This window comes from Rattus norvegicus, chromosome 5, assembly GCF_021556685.1.
Source record: "Rattus norvegicus strain SHRSP/BbbUtx chromosome 5, alternate assembly SHRSP_T2T, whole genome shotgun sequence".
In the NCBI taxonomy this organism is placed as follows: Eukaryota; Metazoa; Chordata; class Mammalia; order Rodentia; family Muridae; genus Rattus; species Rattus norvegicus.
In genome coordinates this window covers 145,043,499-145,063,138 of record NC_141538.1, presented here as the reverse complement: position 1 = coordinate 145,063,138, position 19,640 = coordinate 145,043,499, and the positions used below count along the sequence as shown (strand labels likewise).

The following is a 19,640-nucleotide window of genomic DNA, read 5'->3' as shown; positions in this document are numbered from 1 at the left end:
CTGAGTATATATAAGTAACGGGTACCAACTAAGGTGACATAGACAGGGCTTCACCTGAGTCATTTTGTTGTTGCATTGCGTGGTAGATTTTCATCTCCTTATTAAAAAAGAGAGAGAAGCGATTGTTTGAAAACAGAAGAATAAAAAGAGATCATATTATATAAACATTCAGTCAAATATTTTATTTTAGATTATTTTCTATTATGTGTTTTTTTTTTCATTTCATACCATTGGTGCTGCAGTAAACACGTAGTTATTTATCTTGCTTTTATCACTTCGTGTAGGATGTTTCCTCATATACTCATTCTTCTGAACTAGGAAATGTTGCATAGTGTCTGTCCTAGTTACTTTTCTGTTGCATGATCAAAACACCATGACCAAAAGCAACTTGGGGAGGGAAGGATTTATTTCAGCTAACGAGTTACAGTCCATCAGCAAGGGAAGCCTAGATGGGAACCAAGGAGGAGAGCTGCTGCCTGGCTTGCTACCTCCAGTTTGCCCTCCTGCCTAGGGATGGCACCACCTATAGTGGGCAGGCCCCTCCTATAGCTTAGCAATTAAGAAAATCCCTCTCTGAGTAGCCATAGGCCAATCTGACAAATATAATTCTTTAGTTGAGGGTCCTTCTTTCTAGATGATTCTAGTTTTGTGTCAAATTGACAACTGAAAGTAATTATGATGCTATAACATAAATACGTAAAGATATTACTGCTGTGTCACTGGGCAGGTGATAGCAATGTTTCAAAGTACAAAATAAACAAGTGTCAATTATTGTTCTTATTCCCAACAACTATCTAAAGATATACTTAAGATAAACTTCTCTTGTTTCTGTTTTTGCATTTATTTTGTTTGCATGTATATGTATGTGTGTGGGTGTACATATGCCATTGTGTGTGTGTACATGTACCATAGTGTGTGTGTGTGTGTGTGTGTGTGTGTGTGTGTATCCACATATGCTACAGTATGCATGTGTGTGCACATGTGCCACAGTATATGTGTATAGATATGTATGTGCCACGGTGTGTTTGTGTTTGTGTATGTGCACATGTGCCACAGTATGTGTGTGTGTGTGTTAAGGCTTAAAGGACGGGGGGTTGGGGATTTAGCTCAGTGGTAGAGTGCCTGCCTAGCAAATGCAAGGCCCTGGGTTCAGTCCTCAACTCCAAAAAAAAAAAAAAAAGAAAGAAAGAAAGAAAGAAAAAAGAAAAAGGCTTAAAGGACAGCTTGTAAGTCAGTTCTCTACATCCACCATGTAGTTTCAGGGACTGTCAGGCTTGTCAGCAAGTACCTATATCTCTCTGGCCCAATCTTTTGGTTTTCTGAGATAAGGCTTCATTCTGTGGCCAGTGTGACCTGGAACTCACAGGCATCCTTCTGTAGAGGTGGCACACACCTTTAATCCCAGCATTAGGAGGCACAGGTGGATCTCTGTGAGTTTAGAGCCAGGCTGGTCTATATATCAAGTTCTAGGACAGCCAGGGTTATCTCCAGACACCCTGTCTCAAAGCACACACACACACACACACACACACACAAAAGGATTACATTACAGGCACGAATCACCATGCCAAGTATTTGAGCTATACACATACATACATCATATCTATATATATGTGTGTGTGTGTGTATTCATATACATACAAACACACACATATTAAAGCCAAGGTCTCACTATGTATCTAAGATAAACTATTTTTATTTATGCATGTCAATATACACATATACATGTAAGGTGCCCTCAGAGACCAGACCTGACACAAGTCCTCTGGAAGAGCAACAAATACTCTTAACCACCTAGCCACCTCTCTAGTTCCTCTCAACTCCCGCATCAAAAACAACTATTTTTGCACTTGTATGTGTATGTGCTTTGTTTGCACGTATATATGTGCAGCACATGTATGACTGGTTATGTGCAGAGGTCAAAATAGGGAGTCAGATCCCACAAGTGAAATTACAGATGGCTGTGATCCACCATATGGATTCTAGCAAACAAGCCTGTGCTCTTAACCACTGAGCCATCTCTCTAGCCCTAAAACTCTAAAAAGGGGAAGTAAGTCAAGGGACATGAACTTTTTAAATCTCCTGACATTTATGCCAATCTGTTTTCTGTTCACCTCTTCTAGCGCTGTTTGAGGGCAGCCACGTCTCTCTTAGTGCCTCTCACAGCCTAGTCAAGTGTTCTACCATCAGCCTCTATCCCAAGCCCTAGATATTCTCATTTTAATCTTCATCAAGACAGAGTAAAAATTTTCTTATGTAAATCTGAAAATACCCCACAAGTCTACTCTTAACCAAGTATAAGTGGAAAATAGAGAAAGACTCAGAATTACTTGCTGACACTTCATAGTTCTCCCCTTGAACTCTGAATCTTTCAAATAATCTTTCAAGGTTCTGGGGTCAAAAAACCAAAAAACCCCTTTGGTTCTCCAAGAATCACTGATAGTCAGAAGGAACTGTGGTGGAAAGGAAGAAAACAACACTACAGCAAACAGACTGGGTTGGGGTCCTGCTCTGCCCTGTTCTCACTACTTGACTCTAGCCAAGTAACTTTGCTTCTCTGGGTCTCAATTTCCTTATTAGTACAATGAGTGTAACCTCTGTTTCAGAATTATCATTAAACATTAAGAAGACATGCAATGTTTCTACAAATCTGGTATGTGGTTGGTACACTTTCAAAGAAGTGCTTTTCCTAATGAGATAATACAAATTAATTACTTAATTAAAATTATCTCACATAAAACAATGCCCAGAATTAGCTAACAAAGCATCATTTTATATAAAAATATTTGGGTCAGCTTTCTACGTACTGCAAGCTCCACCACTACAATCATATAGTCATCAGCTACCACTGCACGACAGCAAAACCCACAGTCAGTGCTACAAAAATTGCTAAATACAGTAATTGCTTGATTCTTGAGTTTATGACAATGACAGAAATCTTCATAGCTGTCAGAGCACAAGCTAAATAGTCAGCCGTGACAGTGGTCTCTGCAGAGGTTTTTGGTCTTTGTCCAGGGCCCACTCAGAAGTCCTCAAAACCCTGCTTTCTCACACTCCATATTACGTCAGCAAAAGAATGAAAAGCAAAGACAGAGAGAGGACGTATTTCTAAATTTGGCTTTTGACAGTTAGCCTTCTTGGCACTGATGTCTGGCAAGAGGCTCTAAGCAGGGACTGTCTTGAGGACAGTTTACTCTGTCAAGTCCATCAACATGGTTCTCTTCTATTAAAAACAACAAGCAAGTGTGTGTGGGGCCAGAGATGGCTCTGCTGTGCAAGCCTGACCAGCTGCATCTAATCCTTGGAATCCACACAAATGTGGAAGGAGAGAACTGGCTTCACAAAGCTGTCCTCTGACCAATACACACAGACCATCATGGCGGGTGTGTGCAGCCCTTTCAAATTAAAACAAATACATGGATTTGTTAAAGTAGTAAGAATCCACCATTCATACCTTCGATCTTAACACTCAGGAGACAGAGGCTGGCAGATCACTGTGAGTTTATAGCCAGTCTAGTCTACATATCCAGTTCTATGCCAGCCAGGGCTAACACAGTGACACCCTTTCTCAAAAATAAAAAATAAAACAAAGTGCGCATTGCTCTGGTAAGAAAGCTAAGCATCTCTTTCTAAGCAGGTTTGGTCACACAGCATTACATGCCTCTACTATGTCATCTCTCAAGTCAAGGTATGAGGCAGATCTAAGGTTAGTCTAGTGAGGCAAGGGGATCATGATGTCAGGGCCAGCCTGGGCTACACATTGAGATCCCACTTAAAAAGATAGGAAGGGGGTTGGGGATTTAGCTCAGTGGTAGAGCGCTTGCCTAGCAAGCACAAGGCCCTGGGTTTGGTCTCCAGCTCCGGAAAAAAAAAAAGAAGATAGGAAGACTTTAGGTAATGTGTCCTGGGCCATGACACTTAATGTGCCTCAGTCATGTCCAGCTCCAGGGCCCCAATCTATCCAACTCTGAATATTTGTTTGTTTATTTGGCTTTATTTGTCAATCTACCTTTATAAAATGGCAAACTGAATACCGATTCTCCTTTAGAGAAAAAAATCCAATTCATATTTTGGTCCCAAAACAAACAAAGCAGGGTATGGAGAGAGAGGCAGCTGGAAATTCCAGGTCAGCCTGGGCTGCACACACACACACTCCAAAAACCTGTCTCAGAAAAAAACAGACAGACAGACAGACAGACAAAAACAAACCCAACAAGTAAACACCCATTAAAATGATGGCCATTATGTCAGCAGATGGCTTTTCTGCCTTCTGGTCGGTCTATAAAGCAAACCCATATATTCAGGATGCTGATTGTTTGGGGGGGGGTGCAGGGTGGAAGGGGTTAAACCTTAAATCTCAAAAGTGATACCTGTTGACAACCACAGAACGCTGAGGCAGAAGAAACTGTAAACCAGGTACAGGCTTCTCGGTGGCTTCACTGATATCTGCCAACAATATCCTGGCAAAACCCAGGAAGTGGTACTTGGCTTGACTCCCAGTCTCTTCTCCATGGCCTTCCAGAGAGGCGGAACCAGTACACTAGAAAGACAGAAAGAGAAATTATATGCCAAGCAATTAATAATTGATTCCTGGAAATGTGGAATGCTAGAAAAATGTGACAGATCAGGAGAAAGAGAAATTTCAAGTGTGTCTTTCAATGTTCATCCCTGCCAGCAAATTTTCAGCCTGAGCTTCGGCAGAGCCTATAATTATCAGGGTAACAACAGAGCAAGGATATATAAAGTGAATCTGCTGTTAAAGTGATTTTATATCCCATTGTTGTCTAATCCGACGTCTGTGTGAGAATGGGAAAGAGCACCAACCTGAGAAAGTAGCTCTGATTTTCCACTTCAGCTTCTACTAACCGCTCTGTGATTTTGACCAAAGTACTTCGTTATCTAAGGAGAGGTTGGACTTCCTCTGACTAATCCTGACTATACTGCCCAGTCTTGCTCTTCCAAGGTGAGTCTCTTGAGGCACAGCAAGCACCGTGCCATCTTACAAATCTACCCAGTACACACTTTTACACTATCTGCCTGTCCAATTCGTTTGCAATTCCTGTCTTAACGTCTCCTATACTTCTCCCCATGTGTTTAACTTAGCACTGTGCTGGCTACTCTGTAATCTGGTGGCTGTAGTATATGGAGGGGAGAGGAAAGAGGAGAATGACACTGATTTTCCAGAGCTTTCTTCCCTCTCACATAATTCTTGACAACACAAGTTGATAGGGTTCTGAAGAAATAATTCAAAGATCTGTTGGCTAGGCATGGTGTCCCATAGCTGAAATCCTAGCTATGTGGAAGGTTACAGAATTGTTTAAATCCAGGACTCCGAGGTTAGCCTAGAGAATATAATGAGACACTGTCTCAAAAAAAATTGGGGTTGGGGATTTAGCTCAGTGGTAGCGCGCTTGCCTAGCAAGCGCAAGGCCCTGGGTTCAGTCCCCAGCTCCGGAAAAAAAAGAAAAAAAGAAAAAAAAATTAAGTTTTGTGCCAGCACTGGTGGTAAATAACTCTAATCCCAGCATTGGGTAGGGGTGGGTGGGAGTGAGGGTGGGGATTGAGGGTGAGAGCTGGCAGATCTCTGTGAGTTTGAGGCCCGTCCGGTCTACACAGCAAATTCCAGGATAGCCAAGGCTATAGAAAAGCACTCCCTCAAAGAAACAAACAAACAAACAAAAATTTAAAAATTTTCTGTCCTGAGGTTGGGGGATTTAGCTCAGTGGTAGAGCGCTTGCCTAGAAAGCGCAAAGCCCTGGGTTCCGTCCTCAGCTCCGGAAAAAAAAAAAATTCTGTCCTAAATATGAAGTTATGAAGCTGACACTCACATCTGGTAAAGAGCACGGGTTGGCAACTCTAACCCTCACTTCCAGTCAGCATACAAGATGACCAACATTATCTGGAATGGATTTCAGTGCCGATGCCAAGAAGGAAGAGACACAACCATACCACTCCAAATTGAGGTAATGCCTTTCCCTGAGCCACGGGCACCGGAAGGACTTCTATCTCTCTCATCTCTCTCATTCTCTTCTACCCATTCCTATCTAATTTTCCTGTAATTGTACGACACAGGACGGAGGGGAGGGAAAAAAGGCATCATGTAGCCAAAGAAGCTATACTCAGAAACTTCTCTAGCCTCCCAGGATGGAGTGGAGAGCATGCATGTGCTCGTGAGTGTGTGCGTGGATCTTCCCCAACATTTCTGCCTACCACAAAGGGATTTAAAACTAAAGGTGACTTAATACCTGTCATCAATATCCTGGCAGGTGGGTGGGGAAAAGCAAAAAAGAAATAAAAAGGCTTTGAAAACAGGAGGAATAAACACCATTGGACTTGCAAGCTGGTTACAAGTGCCTGGGAGAGACAGAGGTAATTTCATTTGCACTCCAGGCTGCTTATTCGGCTGAAACCTATAATTGCCTCTGGGCACAAAACACTGCTAGGGTCCAGTTAAAAGCTTGCTGACCAGAGGCAGGAACAACAAAAAACACTGCTAAGATCCAAAATGTTTGTTATCAAATCAAAGGGTAGCAACCCAGGGAGAGAACACACACCCCCACAATACTTGACAAATGAAAATCTAGAAAAGCTCCCAGTAGTTCTGGCATTTAGGGCGTTACAAGTACACCCGAAATAAAAGCACTCTGTCGCAGCAGCTGTTCAGACAGAGCAGGGGGTAATGTTTACTTAATACTTCAGGTTGATGGGGAATGTATCATAGTTCAGTCTGTCAGCTACATACGTGGAACTCCATTTATGTACACAGCGATAAGATATGTTTGAATAACGACAGAGCCCGTCTATTCAGCGGGTGTGAGTAATCAAGAATAAAGCTTCTTAAGAAGGGGGGGAAAAAGTCCTAGATGTTTGAAAAAGTTACAGAACAGACTGCCATGAATAGCTTTGCTTATATTTGCAAACACTGTTTTCCAAATAGCTGAAAAAATGAACAGATTGTTCTAAGAGGACGTCTTTCCAATTTGTTCCTAGTTTCCAGTCTGTTAATCACAAGATAGCACAAGGAGAGTCAGCTAATGCGCTTTAACAACTTCTATTGTCGGTTGGGCACAACCACCGTGAGGTGAAACCAGGCAAAGCATTCCTGGAACCCCGCCTGAGGTCTTCTACTTTGACTTCCTTCATTTCGCTTTTGTGCTCACTGCAGCCACTGCAGGACCCTGGGGCAAAATCGTCAAAATTCTCGAGGAGGGTTTTCGCCAACGAGCCCAGCCCCGCCCCCTTTATTCTGTATCAACTTTTTTTTTTCTTTTTATCTCGATGGGAAGATCATCAAACACCAGAGACAGCAATTCGGACGAGGCTGCAGAGGTCGAGAGTTATCAGAAGGACCGCAGTGCCTGGAGCCTGGTCTGCCAGTCTGTCAGGGAATAGACAGAACTGCCTGACCAGGCCTGAGCCCCAAAGCAGGGGTTCAGCTTGGGACTCTGGCACCTGCAAGGCTAGAAGCAGCTGACTTGTCCTGTCCCAGCCAGGAGCGCCACCTCCGGGTCCCAACGCCCGGCCAGCGTACCCCGAGGCATAGCCCGTCCCGCCTCTGCCCCTCCCCTAAGCTCATGGTCCTCGGCCTGGCAGCCAGCCGCCCCGGCCACCTACCGGGGCTCAGGGCCACATAGAGGGGTGCCGGCTCTCGGCGGCCTCCGCCTCCTCCCGATCCATGGGCTCGGGGGGCCCCCAACCTTCTCTCCCCTCACGCAGAGGAGGAAGAGAAAGAAGGAAGTGCTGGCTCCCCACCCGGACAGCTCCCTCTTGCCTCAGCCTCCCTGGACAGCGACCGCGGCCGGAAACGCCGCCTCCTCCCACCTCCCAGGCCTTAACCCGGAAACACACCCTTCATGCTGAGCCAGTCCTCCTGCCCCCACCCTCCGGAAGCGCAATTCCAGCCGCGAGCCCAGGGTGGGAGGAGGGGTCGCGCTGAGAGAACTACGCACAAGCGAGGATGTCCAAGCCCTCAGCCTTTTGCTGCGAGCCCTCGTGGGGCGGCCTGCACCTCTCCTCCTTTGCACGAGCACCCAGGCCCCAGACTCGGGCATTGCCCACAAGCAAGATGGCCGCACCGGAGGCACCCCCCTACTGCTTAGCGCCCTGCTGTGCCATTGGTCAGAGTGCGGAGTGAGGCCAGCGCCGATTGGTCGAGAGCGATGCGGGGGTGGGGGTGGAGCTGTAGCATCCTGGAGCCAAGAGTGGGCAACGCGGCGTGAGCAGCAGCCCCAAGCTCCCGGAGCAACGCGCCCGGAGAAAGACTTCGCCGCTCGGGGCCGCAGCCTGGTGAGCTCAGCCCCCTTCAAGCCCTCCCCTGCATCTCAGCCGGAGCCTCTCCGAACCGGCGCTGATCGATGCCGAGACTCCCCAGGGACCCTATCGCGACTCCATCGTGCCATATCTCGACATCACCGTACCCTGTCGAGACTCCATTTTGTCACAACCCCTTTCAATATTTATCTATTATATATATTTTTAAAATTTGCCCTATCATATTTGGGGGCTGTCCCCTTCATGTCGTGATTTCGCTGTGATCTCTCCGTGACATCACCGCGCCATCGTGAAGTGTGATCTCATCGCTGCCCTGTCGTTCGACTTCATCAATGTCGTGTTGTGACCTGGCTGCGGCGGGACAGGTGGTGACCGCCAGGATCCCTTCTCCCCTTCTCATCTCTCCATCACTGCAGCCCCGCTTCGATTATCCGGCTTCTGGATTCTGTTATCCTGAGAGCCATCCGACCCCTCCTTCCTTCTCCAGCCAGTGCCGGCACCCACAGGCTGTTAGCGGGACGGGCAGGGAGAGTACAGGGAGCACAAGGGGTTAATGCTGGTGCTGCTGCTACTGCAGCAGCACCAGTTGCAGCTCCTGCTCCTGCAGCCTCTGCAGCCTCTGCCCGAGGGAGGGAAAGAAGAGAAGGCAAGGAGGCTGCGGGGGCGATTAAGAGCCCTGGCTGGAGGGGTGGGTCCGCAGGGGAGTCTTCAAAGCCTTCTCTGGAGAGCTTGCCTTCTCACTCCTGCTGAAGCCAGTCTACTTTCTCTGAAGAAGGGAGGGGAAAGGAACCCTAGAATGCCCTTTTCTTCCTTGTCAGCGTGAGTCCGGATAATCGAACTTCACCCGTGTATGTCTTCATTCCTCCCTGTCTGTCCTCACCACTCACTCCTCGTGTGCCTCCTGGAGAGAGATAAAACCCGGTCCGTATCTGGTGCCAGGGGCTGCTGAGCAGTTGGGCCAGCTTCTTCCCACTTCTAGACTGGTGAGGAAAGCTGTCTAGCTGAGCAGCAGCATGCATGGTCCTCATATCCCACTTTTCTGGAGGTGACCTTGGACCAGGGTCCCTTCATCCTAAAGAATTTGCAGGTCCAGCCTCTTAAAGGGGCTCCCCCAAGGGAGGTCAGTCATGAGGAAGCCACCCTTCCAAATCCACCCTCCCCTCCCTCTGTGCTAATCCCTCCCCACATCCTCCACTTCCACCCCCGCCCCCGCCCCTCCTCTGCAGAGGGATGCTCAGTCCCTCTTGTGTTCACAGTTGGGCAAGGCGGGCATCATGGCCTCGGATTGTGAGCCAGCTCTGAACCAGGCAGAGAGCCGAAACCCCACCCTGGAGCGCTACCTGGGAGCCCTCCGTGAGGCCAAGAATGACAGCGAGCAGTTTGCAGCCCTGCTGCTAGTAAGGACCTGGAAGGTGGGAGGGTTGGACAGGAGGGCCCCCAAAGAATGGGGTCAGCAAGTCCTCAGGGAGATCTAAGTGGTATTGGCAACCCGGAGGCACCAAAAAAAAAAAAAAAAAAAAAAAGGCCCAAGACCTCCACCTTTATACTCTGCTCCCTTGGGAATGGGGGAAGGGGAGAAGAGAGGTGAATAAGGCAGTGGCATGGGACCACGGAGGAGGCTGCCTGGATTTGCTTTTTGGGGCGTCCCAGAGCAGATGGGAGCTGACTCATAGGGTAGCAGCAGCAGGTTGTAACTAGTGCAGAGTACTTGTGGGCTGGGGTAGCTTTTTCTTCGACCTGCGAGAGTAACAGGATTGGGAGTAACTAGAGAGAGGCTCTGAGAGGTGACCGGAGAAGGCAGTAGGTTTGTTAAAAGTAAAGGTCTCAGTCTGCTAGAGGAACCCAAGCTGGGGACAGCCGAGCGGGAGCTGCAGTGCTTGGGGGGGGGGGGGATGAGTTGGTGTGTGGGGGGTGAAGGGAGGAGGGAGTGCAGCAGTTGCTTGTTTGCCATGGCAACAGGGAGAAGGCTCTGGAGTCAAGGGCTCACACTGCAGCAGAGGAGGTGTTTAGGTGAAATGGAAAGGGAAATGTTTTGACATGCAGAGCAGGGAGACACAGGAGCCATTTCCCGTGAGAAGGTGGCGGAAATGGATCAGAGACTCCTCTGGAGACAAGAACTCAGGGAAGGACCCTGGATCCTTAGCGGATTTTAAACACTGAGTTCTAAAGCCCCCTGCATCCCAGGTCGTGGGCATATGGATTAATGAATTAGACACCAGGAGGCACTCCTCACTGGCCAGGTGATTGTTCCCAGATGAGTGGTTAAGGGCCACTGGACAGCCTCCTTTCCACGAGACAATCATAGATGACAGGGATCCCAGAGGTCACACATGTCTGTCTCCAAGGAGAGAGGAAGAGCTGGATGAAATGACCCCAGAATGAATCCCATTGCATAACCCACTCCTGCCAGCCCGCAGTGCCCAGGGAACAGAGTAGGGAGAGTGTTTGCTACATTTCTTTTCATTCTGCTGATAGCGTATTGCCTCCCCACCCCCCCATAGGTAACCAAGGCAGTCAAAGCAGGTGACATTGACGCCAAAACTCGACGTAGGATCTTTGATGCTGTTGGGTTCACCTTTCCCAACCGACTCCTGACTACTAAGGAGGCCCCTGATGGCTGCCCTGACCACGTTCTCCGGGCCCTGGGCGTGGCCCTGCTGGCCTGTTTCTGCAGCGACCCTGAACTAGCCAGCCATCCCCAGGTCCTGAACAAGATCCCCATCCTTTGCACATTCCTGACAGCCCGAGGGGATCCTGATGATGCTGCCCGCCGCTCCATGATTGATGACACCTACCAGTGCCTGACAGCTGTTGCAGGCACACCCCGAGGGCCCCGACACCTCATTGCTGGTGGCACAGTGTCTGCCCTGTGCCAGGCATACCTGGGGCATGGCTATGGCTTTGACCAGGCCCTGGCACTCCTGGTGGGGCTGCTGGCTGCTGCAGAGACACAGTGCTGGAAGGAGGCAGAGCCCGACCTGCTGGCTGTGTTGCGAGGCCTCAGCGAGGATTTCCAAAGAGCTGAAGATGCCAGCAAGTTTGAGCTCTGCCAGCTGCTGCCCCTTTTCCTGCCCCCAACAACTGTGCCCCCTGAATGCCACCGGGATCTGCAGGCTGGGCTGGCACGCATCCTAGGAAGCAAGTTGAGCTCCTGGCAGCGCAATCCTGCACTGAAGCTGGCAGCCCGCCTGGCTCATGCCTGCGGCTCCGACTGGATCCCAGTGGGCAGCTCTGGGAGCAAGTTTCTGGCCCTCCTGGTGAATCTGGCCTGCGTGGAGGTGCGACTGGCTCTCGAGGAGACAGGCACAGAGGTGAAAGAAGACGTGGTAACTGCCTGCTATGCCCTTATGGAGTTGGGGATCCAGGAGTGTACCCGCTGTGAGCAGTCCCTGCTGAAGGAGCCCCAGAAAGTTCAGCTCGTGAGCATCATGAAAGAGGCCATCGGAGCTGTCATTCACTACCTGCTGCAGGTAAGGACCCACTGGCCTGCGGAGGAAGGAGTGTAATAGGGAAACAGTTTAGCTGCACGAACATGCTGGCTGGTACTGTAGCAAGCACTTTAGGGAGTAGTGTGTGGCCGAGCCTCCTCCCCTCTCCCTCCTTGTCGTGGGCCTCCACACAAGCACCATACCACACACCATATGTGCACTCTGATCACAGCACACACACACAACACAGTAACCTCCCACTCACATATACTCTCCAGTACACACACGCTACACATCACACACCAAGTCGAGGCCGACTGTTCCACTCACTTTAAAGCATTGTCTCACATAGAAACCTGTCTATGTAGTTCCATGTCTTCCATGTAGACACAAGGATGCAGGAGAAAGGTGGGGGCCGGGAGCGGCCTGGTTCTCGCCTCTAAGTCTGTTCTCCCCCACCATCCCCTTTACTCTGTGTATTTGCAAGGCTGCCTCTTCTGTTAGGAGTCAGGCATGATTGGTCTCTTTAATGACCTGCTTCAGCCACTGGGCTTACCAGCCTTATGTCTAATAAGTCATGCTAAGCTCTGATATTATTTTCTGATTTAACCCATATGTGGGTGACCTCTCACTACTCCATGGCAAGTCTTTTCCCTTCCCTGCCTCAATTCAGAGCCTCTCTAAAGAAATGTTAAGTTTCCCCTGGTTCCCCAGCTACCTTAGAGGTAAAGAATTAGGGATGTGGGACTTGAATCTTGAAGCATTAGGCATGCTGTCTGAGACCCACTTGATTCGGTTGTCCACACTGAGGTCCTACTTAGCCCCTGTGGAGTGAGTCTCTCCCATGTGTTAGGTTTTGGGTAGAAACAGGCTGGTTGCCCCCGCCCCCTTAAGTTATGTTTATCTATTTCTTAAACGTGGAGGGGCAACGCATGCATGCCCCGGTACATGTGTGGAGCTTGGAAAACTAGTCAGTTCTTCGAGTTCACCCTGTGATTCACAGGAACCAAATGAGGTGGTAAAGTCCCCACTGAGCCATCCCACTGGCCCTCGGGGTCCATGTGTCATGGCCACACAGGCCAGGATTTCCCTCTAGTTGTATTGGCAGGCAGAGGAGGGTACCTGGTTCCACTCTGTCTTACTGGGGTCTTGTGACAACAGGTGGGGCCAGAGAAGCAGAAAGAGCCCTTTGTGTTTGCCTCTGTACGGATCCTGGGTGCCTGGCTGGCGGAGGAGACCTCATCCCTGCGTAAGGAGGTGTGCCAACTGCTGCCCTTCCTTGTCCGATATGCCAAGACACTCTATGAGGAGGCTGAGGAGGCCAGTGACATTTCGCAGCAGGTGGCTAACTTGGCCATCTCTCCCACTACACCAGGGCCTGCTTGGCCAGGGGATGCTCTCCGGTGAGTTATGGTTATGGGTTGTCCGGCCAGACCATTCCAAAGAAAAGGGTCTCCAGGATTGGTGGCACATGCCTGTAATTGCCGCAGTTAGGAGGCGGGGGCAGGAAATCTGAGAGTTCAAGACCTGTTTGGGCTATATAGAAAGTACCAGTTCGGGGCTGGGGATTTAGCTCAGTGGTAGAGTGCTTACCTAGGAAGCGCAAGGCCCTGGGTTCGGTCCCCAGCTCCGAAAAAAAGAACCAAAAAAAAAAAAAAAAAAAAGAAAGTACCAGTTCTTCCAAGGCTACATCTGCATAGCAAGACCCTGTCCCCCCCAAAAAAGAAAAATAGGTTAGGTAGGTAGGTAGATAGGTAGGAAGGAAGGAAGGAAGGAAGGAAGGAAGGAAGGAAGGAAGGAAAGAAGGAAAGAAGGAAAGAAAAGGGTCCGATAAGGATGCCCTTTCTCCTATCCTGGGCTCCCTGATGTCCTGAGTGTTCCCTCAGTGTCATATTTTATTTGTTTGCTTTGGGGGTTTCTTCCCACAGAGCTCCTGAACTGTCCTGTCACATACCACTTGCCATCTCCTTTTTTTTTTTTTTTTTTTTTTTTTTGGTTCTTTTTTTTTCGGAGCTGGGGACCGAACCCAGGTCCTAGGCAAGCGCTCTACCACTGAGCTAAATCCCCAACCCCCTTTTTTTTTTTAAACAGGGTCTCATCATATAGCCTTGGCTGGCCTGGGACTTCCTATGTAGACCAGGCTGGTCTGAGCTCAACCTCACAGAGATCTGCTGCCTCTGCCTCCAAAGTGCTGCAGCTAACACATGCACCCCATGCCCGGGTAATCCCCAGATTTTTATTAGAAACAGAACGTAGGTTTACTGAACATCTGCTACAAGGCAAGGTATTTCGCCGTATACTTTTCTAGAACAATTTCATCTGGTCCACATTGCAAATCTCATGATTTATAGAAATTTCATCCACACTTAAAATACACTGAGCTTGCTGGCTTACCCCTTTAATATCGGCACTTGGGAGGCTGAGGCAGAGTTGCTGAAGTCACTCTGGGCTGCAGAGGCAGAGGAAGACTGTGCCTCAAAAATAGTTTAAAAAACAAAATGGCAGAAATGAGCTCAGAGGGTGGGAAGTACACAGGCCACAGTCAGACTGTGGGGCGGAGGCCCCTGAACGGGGCCTGTGCACCCCCGATGCCTGAGCTTTCTCAGCACCACTTTGAAAGTGGGAGTGAGTCCACCTCCCCTGACTTCTATGTTCTTTTTTAGTCAGGGTGCTCTGCCCTTATCTCTCCCACCTCACGTTCCTCTGTCTCCACGTGCTCAGGCTCCTCCTTCCTGGCTGGTGCCACCTGACTGTTGAAGATGGTCCCCGGGAGATTTTGATCAAGGAAGGAGCCCCCTCACTTCTGTGCAAGTACTTCCTGCAGCAGTGGGAACTCACATCCCCTGGCCATGATACCTCAGTGCTGCCAGACAGCGTGGAGATCGGCCTACAGACCTGTTGCCACATCTTCCTCAACCTGGTGGTCACCGCTCCCGGGCTGATCAAGTGAGGGGCTTGGGAGAGGCTGGGAGGAGATCCCGGGAAGCAGAGGGAGCTTCCTGGCACCCATTCTCAACCTCCAACCTAGTGCCCTGAATCTGTAGGCTTCCCTGAGTGTTAGCGGAAGCGGGCTTCAGAACAAACAAAGCCAGTGCCACTTGAGGGTTTGTTGGAGCAGACCCCCAGGTATCCCAGGGGGATACCAGCCGTCACCCAGCTCAGCTCCTTGGAATCTTACCAACCCAGATGGCAGGGTTGAAAGTCAGCAGTTAACACTTCACCCTGCCACACGAAGTCCTGCCAAGCCCTGGTAGAGCTAGAAACCTCAGATGCCAGGTTTCCCAAAGGGCTTGGTGTGGAGTCTACTAACCCTCTGCCTGCCCCATCCTCTGCTCCCTCCCTCCCCAGGCGCGACGCCTGCTTCACATCCCTTATGAACACCCTGATGACGTCACTGCCCTCACTAGTGCAGCAGCAAGGAAGACTGCTTCTAGCTGCCAACGTGGCCACCTTGGGCCTCCTAATGGCCCGGCTCCTTAGCACCTCTCCAGGTAAGCCTCAGGGACAGAACACCTGAGTGGACTTGCAGTGTTCAGAATGCCAGCCTCCACTTTCAGAAAAGGGTGTAGCAGAATTTTCCCATCGAGAGGCAATTTCTACAGTATTTCTCCATCCTCCACCCCCACCCTTCTTCCCAACATGATTAACATTCTCTTCCTTTTAAAGACTTTTAAGGCAAGGCCTGGTGGGAGTTTAGTACAGACCTGTTCAGAGACACAAGCACAGGCACCTGGACTCCCTGGCAGCCTGGGAACTCTGAAACCCCCATTTTCAAGGTGGAGCTGTCCCCCATCCAGGCCCTGAGTCACAAACCCAGTGGGCTGCGTTGAGGTTTTTACCACTTAGCACCCCACCCCACTCTGTGACACACATCAATGCTACTCTCTGAGCACAACTTCTCCCTGCCCTACCTCTCTCTGGCTATGTGCAGGGGGCAGGGCGTCCCCTCCAGCCCCTGACAGCCCTCATTGTCTCCCACTTTGACCGTGGGTGTCTGCTTGGGTCCCTCTGTCCCCGCCTGTTCCCTGTGCCCCATCTGTCAGGTTGTAGGAACTAAGCAGATGCCTGGGAACAGGGTGTAATGTGCCCATACCCTCAGCTGCCTGTTTTCTGTGTGGGGATCCCAGCAGGGTACCCTGCCTCAGAAGAGGAACATTGCTCTGAACTAGGAACCCCTTGCACTTAGCCCCCAAGGAGAGTCACTGTGCTGTGGATCCAATGCAGTTCACCTACAAATGCTACCACATTAGTTGAACAGCTTCCTAAAAAGTCCGCAGAGGGGGCTCCTGAACCCCTGAACGACAGGTGTGCGCCAGAGTTGTATTACTGTTCACGATCTCCTTTGGCGCCCTCTTCTGGCAAGAAATCAAATCAGTTCATCCTCAGCCTGGTGAAGGGCTCTGGGCCACCAGCTAGCTGCCTGGGGCCCCTGCTGTGAAAACCCAGAGGAAGGTCCTTTTTTGTATATGACAGAGACTTACTCCTACCTCTTATGCATGTAGACGTCTTGATGATGGAGCATACCTGGATTATTTAATTCTCATGACAAATTGCTAAGATTGACTTGCTACTAGCTCCATCTTAATGAAGAAACTGAAATCCAAAAAAGTTTACACACCCATTGTCACGCTAAGTGTCGAAGGTAGGCTTTGAACCTAGGCAGTCTGAATGCAGGTGATGCTTCTATTCTCTGAGTATGTCCACAGGAGGGATGGGAGGCCCTAGTCCAGTGCTTGGCCTGTCTGATTTATACCGGTACATTCTCCTCCGTTCCTTTCAGCTCTCCAAGGAACTCCGGCCTCCCGAGGTTTCTTCGCAGCTGCCATCCTCTTTCTGTCACAGTCCCATGTGGCACGGGCCACCCCTGGCTCTGACCAGGCGGTGTTGGCCCTGTCCCCTGACTATGAGGGCATCTGGGCCGACTTGCAAGAGCTCTGGTTCTTGGGCATGCAGGCCTTCACAGGTTGTGTCCCTCTGTTGCCCTGGCTGGCCCCTGCCGCCCTGCGCTCCCGCTGGCCACAGGAGCTGCTACAGCTGCTAGGTAGTGTAAGCCCCAACTCTGTCAAGCCCGAGATGGTGGCTGCCTACCAGGGCGTGCTCGTGGAATTGGCGCGGGCAAACCGGCTATGCCGGGAGGCCATGAGGCTGCAGGCGGGTGAAGAAACAGCCAGCCATTACCGCATGGCTGCTTTGGAGCAGTGCCTGTCAGAGCCCTGAGGGGCATCCAGTGGGTATAGACCCAGGGGCGGGCAGCGAGGGAAGGAGGGAGGAGGCATCTTCCCTGAAGCCCCCAAACTGGACCCCTTCTTCAGACCCCCACAAACACCCCAGCTTTCTGGCTTTTCTGAGGGCTAGGGCGTGATGCCCACCTCTCAAGTATAAGAAACTGCATCCTGCCTCCAGCCCCCTTGGGGCAGGGATTGGCTTGGAACAGAGGTTGGCCCCGCCAGGCCGGGGAAGGTTGGAGAAGTCCCCAGGAAGAGGGCAACTAAGTGTCATTATACCCAGCGTCTGGCTCCCTGACAGGAGGGAGGTCCCAGGGTAGGAGCGGGCTGGCAGGCGCAGACTGCCTCAGCCCATGTGCCCTGCCGGCCAGGGCGTGGCCTCCCCAAGGCTGTGGTGCCCCTTCTGGCTCCCCCAGGCCAGGTCCGCGCCCTTTAAATTGGCCGTTTGGCTTTTGCCTTCGGTCCTTTTGGACAGAGAGCAGGCTCAGGCCATTGACATCACAGTTCTTCCTTTCAACTCTAGTGACCCGGGGTCCGAGTTGCCCCTATGCTTCCAGGGCAATTTGGAGCAGACAGACCAGTGGGGGGCGGGGAACCTCCTTCCACCTGCGCTTCCTTGAGGGGACCGGAGTGCCCTTGGTCCCAGGTCTCTTGAGCTTTTGTGTCATGTTGCAGCAGAGTGAAGATGGGGGTTGGGGGTTATTTATTTTGCTTGTCCTTATCTCTGCTTGGACACCTGAGCATCAGCTCCCTGTGCCCCTGCTGCCATCTGGCCTGGCTGGAGCCAGGAACAGGAGGTCACATCACCCTAGAATCCGCATGTTTTCCCTGTGATTGCACTCCACTGCCACCGTGGTGCCTGGCTTCAGTTCCCCTCCCCCCGTCCCTGCTAAGACTCTTCTCTGCAGGGAGACGCGACTGGCGGCTCCAGCAGGAACTACCTTTCTGAACCCGTGGAGACCCGCATACACCTGACCCCTTGCTTCCGCCCCTCCCCCCAGTGCGTTCTGTGATCGCCAAGTTCAAAGCTGTGCACATGTGGACACTCAATAAATGTTTATTGGTGATGAGAAGCCTCCTTTGTAGTCTGCCCTGCATCTCTATGTCTTTCTGGCTCTTAACATGCTGCTCAATACTATCAGCTGGGCGAGCATCCTTCTAAATAGTAACGGATGTTCTCACTCACCTCCCCCAGGAGCTAGTTCTACATGCAGGGAAGTTTTAGATACACCCTGCCCTAGTACAGCAGGTTCATAAACCCAAATGTTGATATGGCTGGGCCTGGTGGGACACTCAGAAGGACTGCTTGTCTCCTTACAGCAACTTGTTTACAGGGTCATTGCAACACCCTCCAATTAAAACAAAAAGATTGTTATGGGGTGTGTGATTGGGGTGGGGGACATGTGCTGCAGCACTCATGGAGGTCTGAGGACAATGTGGAATTAGTTCTTGCCACTGTTGTGGGTTCTGGGGATAGAGGTCGTCAGCATGTTTATGTGGTAAGTATCTTTGCCCACGGAGCCAGCCCACAGGCCATGTTCCAACTTCTAAAGGGATCAGAAATCCTAAGTTTTATAAGGAAGCCAACTCAAACATTAAAAACTATTTTTGATTAAGTCACTGTTGGCCTAACAAAACCCAAAACCCAGAAAGCCAAGTGTGGCTCTCAGGCTACCAGCTGTGGACCTGGGTTTTCATGCCAAATACGGAGAGGAAGGGCCAAGTACCCTTTGCCATTCCAGGCTGGAGCCGGAACAGCTCCACCCCCACCCTGCCCTGTCTGTCTGCTCTGCAGGCTCCATCTAGGCCCCCAAGCCAGTAGGAAATCATCTACTGAGTGCATCCTGTAGCTTGCCCCACCCACAGTTGGCTATGCAAAGCAAGCATATTCATTTGAAAACATGAGAAGACAAACTAACCTGTATCAATCACCAAGCAGCTTAATACCCAGTAGACGGTGTGACCTAAGGGTATTAGCAGTGACTTCTATGGAGGTCAAAACAAAATGTGCCTGGAATCTCAAGCTCCCCAGCCCCTTGAACAAATCTATGAAACCAAACACTGGCTCTGGGACCTGAGGGTTAGGAGGGGGCTTGCCAGGTGGACAAGCAGAAGAATGGTAGGTGTATAAGGCATACCATTCCTCTACTATGGTCCAGCAGGAAGAAGTGGAGGATGAGGCTGGACCAGGTCATAGTGTGCAATCCCCAGCATTTATTATGATGATTATTATTAATTCATGATCACTTTGAGATAAGGTTTCTCTATGTAGCCATGGCTGTCCTGGAACTTGTACTGTAGAGTAGGCTGGCCTCAAAACTTAGGAGGTCTGCCTAGCTCTGCCTCCTGAATGCCGGGATTAAAGGTGTGCACCACGCTGCTCTGCTCGATACCCAGCATTTTAAATATGTGACATACCAAAGAACCAGACTGCAGATTTTGGAGCAGATTAAATAGAATTCAGTTTGCATTTTAGAAAGATGGCTGACTGCAAAGGGAACGTCTGGAGTTGGCTGGGTGTGATGGATGTCTGTTGTAACCCAGCACTCTGGAGGTTAGAGCAGAAAGGAGGTTTTGGGGGCCAACTTGGGCTACCTAGCAAATGCAGGGAGACTGGGTGGGGAAGGAAGCAAAGAGGGGAGACTACTGAGGCAGCGGGAGGGAGGGCTCAGACAGTGGGGAAGAAATCAGAACTAAGCCAGGGATGAGGAGAATG

General features: G+C 50.3%; 2 protein-coding genes across 8 annotated transcripts in view; one reads left to right on the top strand and one right to left on the bottom strand.

The window, feature by feature from the left end:
• Kiaa0319l (KIAA0319 like) overlaps positions 1 to 8,062 on the bottom strand; it is a 92,895-nt gene extending 84,833 nt beyond the window's left edge. Inside the window, exons 1-2 of one of the 4 annotated variants that reach the window (XM_087659907.1) lie at positions 7,849 to 8,062; positions 4,371 to 4,540 (exon numbers count right to left, since the gene is read on the bottom strand). In XM_087659907.1, the coding sequence (XP_087516033.1) occupies positions 4,371 to 4,540; positions 7,849 to 8,051 (373 nt within the window). In that variant the 5' untranslated portion in view covers positions 8,052 to 8,062. 4 annotated transcript variants of the gene reach the window in all.
• Positions 8,063 to 8,181: 119 nt separating this feature from the next.
• On the top strand, positions 8,182 to 18,002 carry Ncdn (neurochondrin). Of its 4 annotated transcripts, none has more exons than XM_087551450.1 (7): positions 8,182 to 8,286; positions 9,528 to 9,668; positions 10,773 to 11,741; positions 12,861 to 13,102; positions 14,421 to 14,645; positions 15,048 to 15,190; positions 16,480 to 17,997. In XM_087551450.1, exons 2-7 carry the CDS (start codon positions 9,546 to 9,548, stop codon positions 16,914 to 16,916), a joined length of 2,139 nt encoding a protein of 712 aa, XP_087407576.1. In that variant the 5' UTR covers positions 8,182 to 8,286; positions 9,528 to 9,545; the 3' UTR covers positions 16,917 to 17,997.
• Positions 18,003 to 19,640: the final 1,638 nt, after the last annotated feature.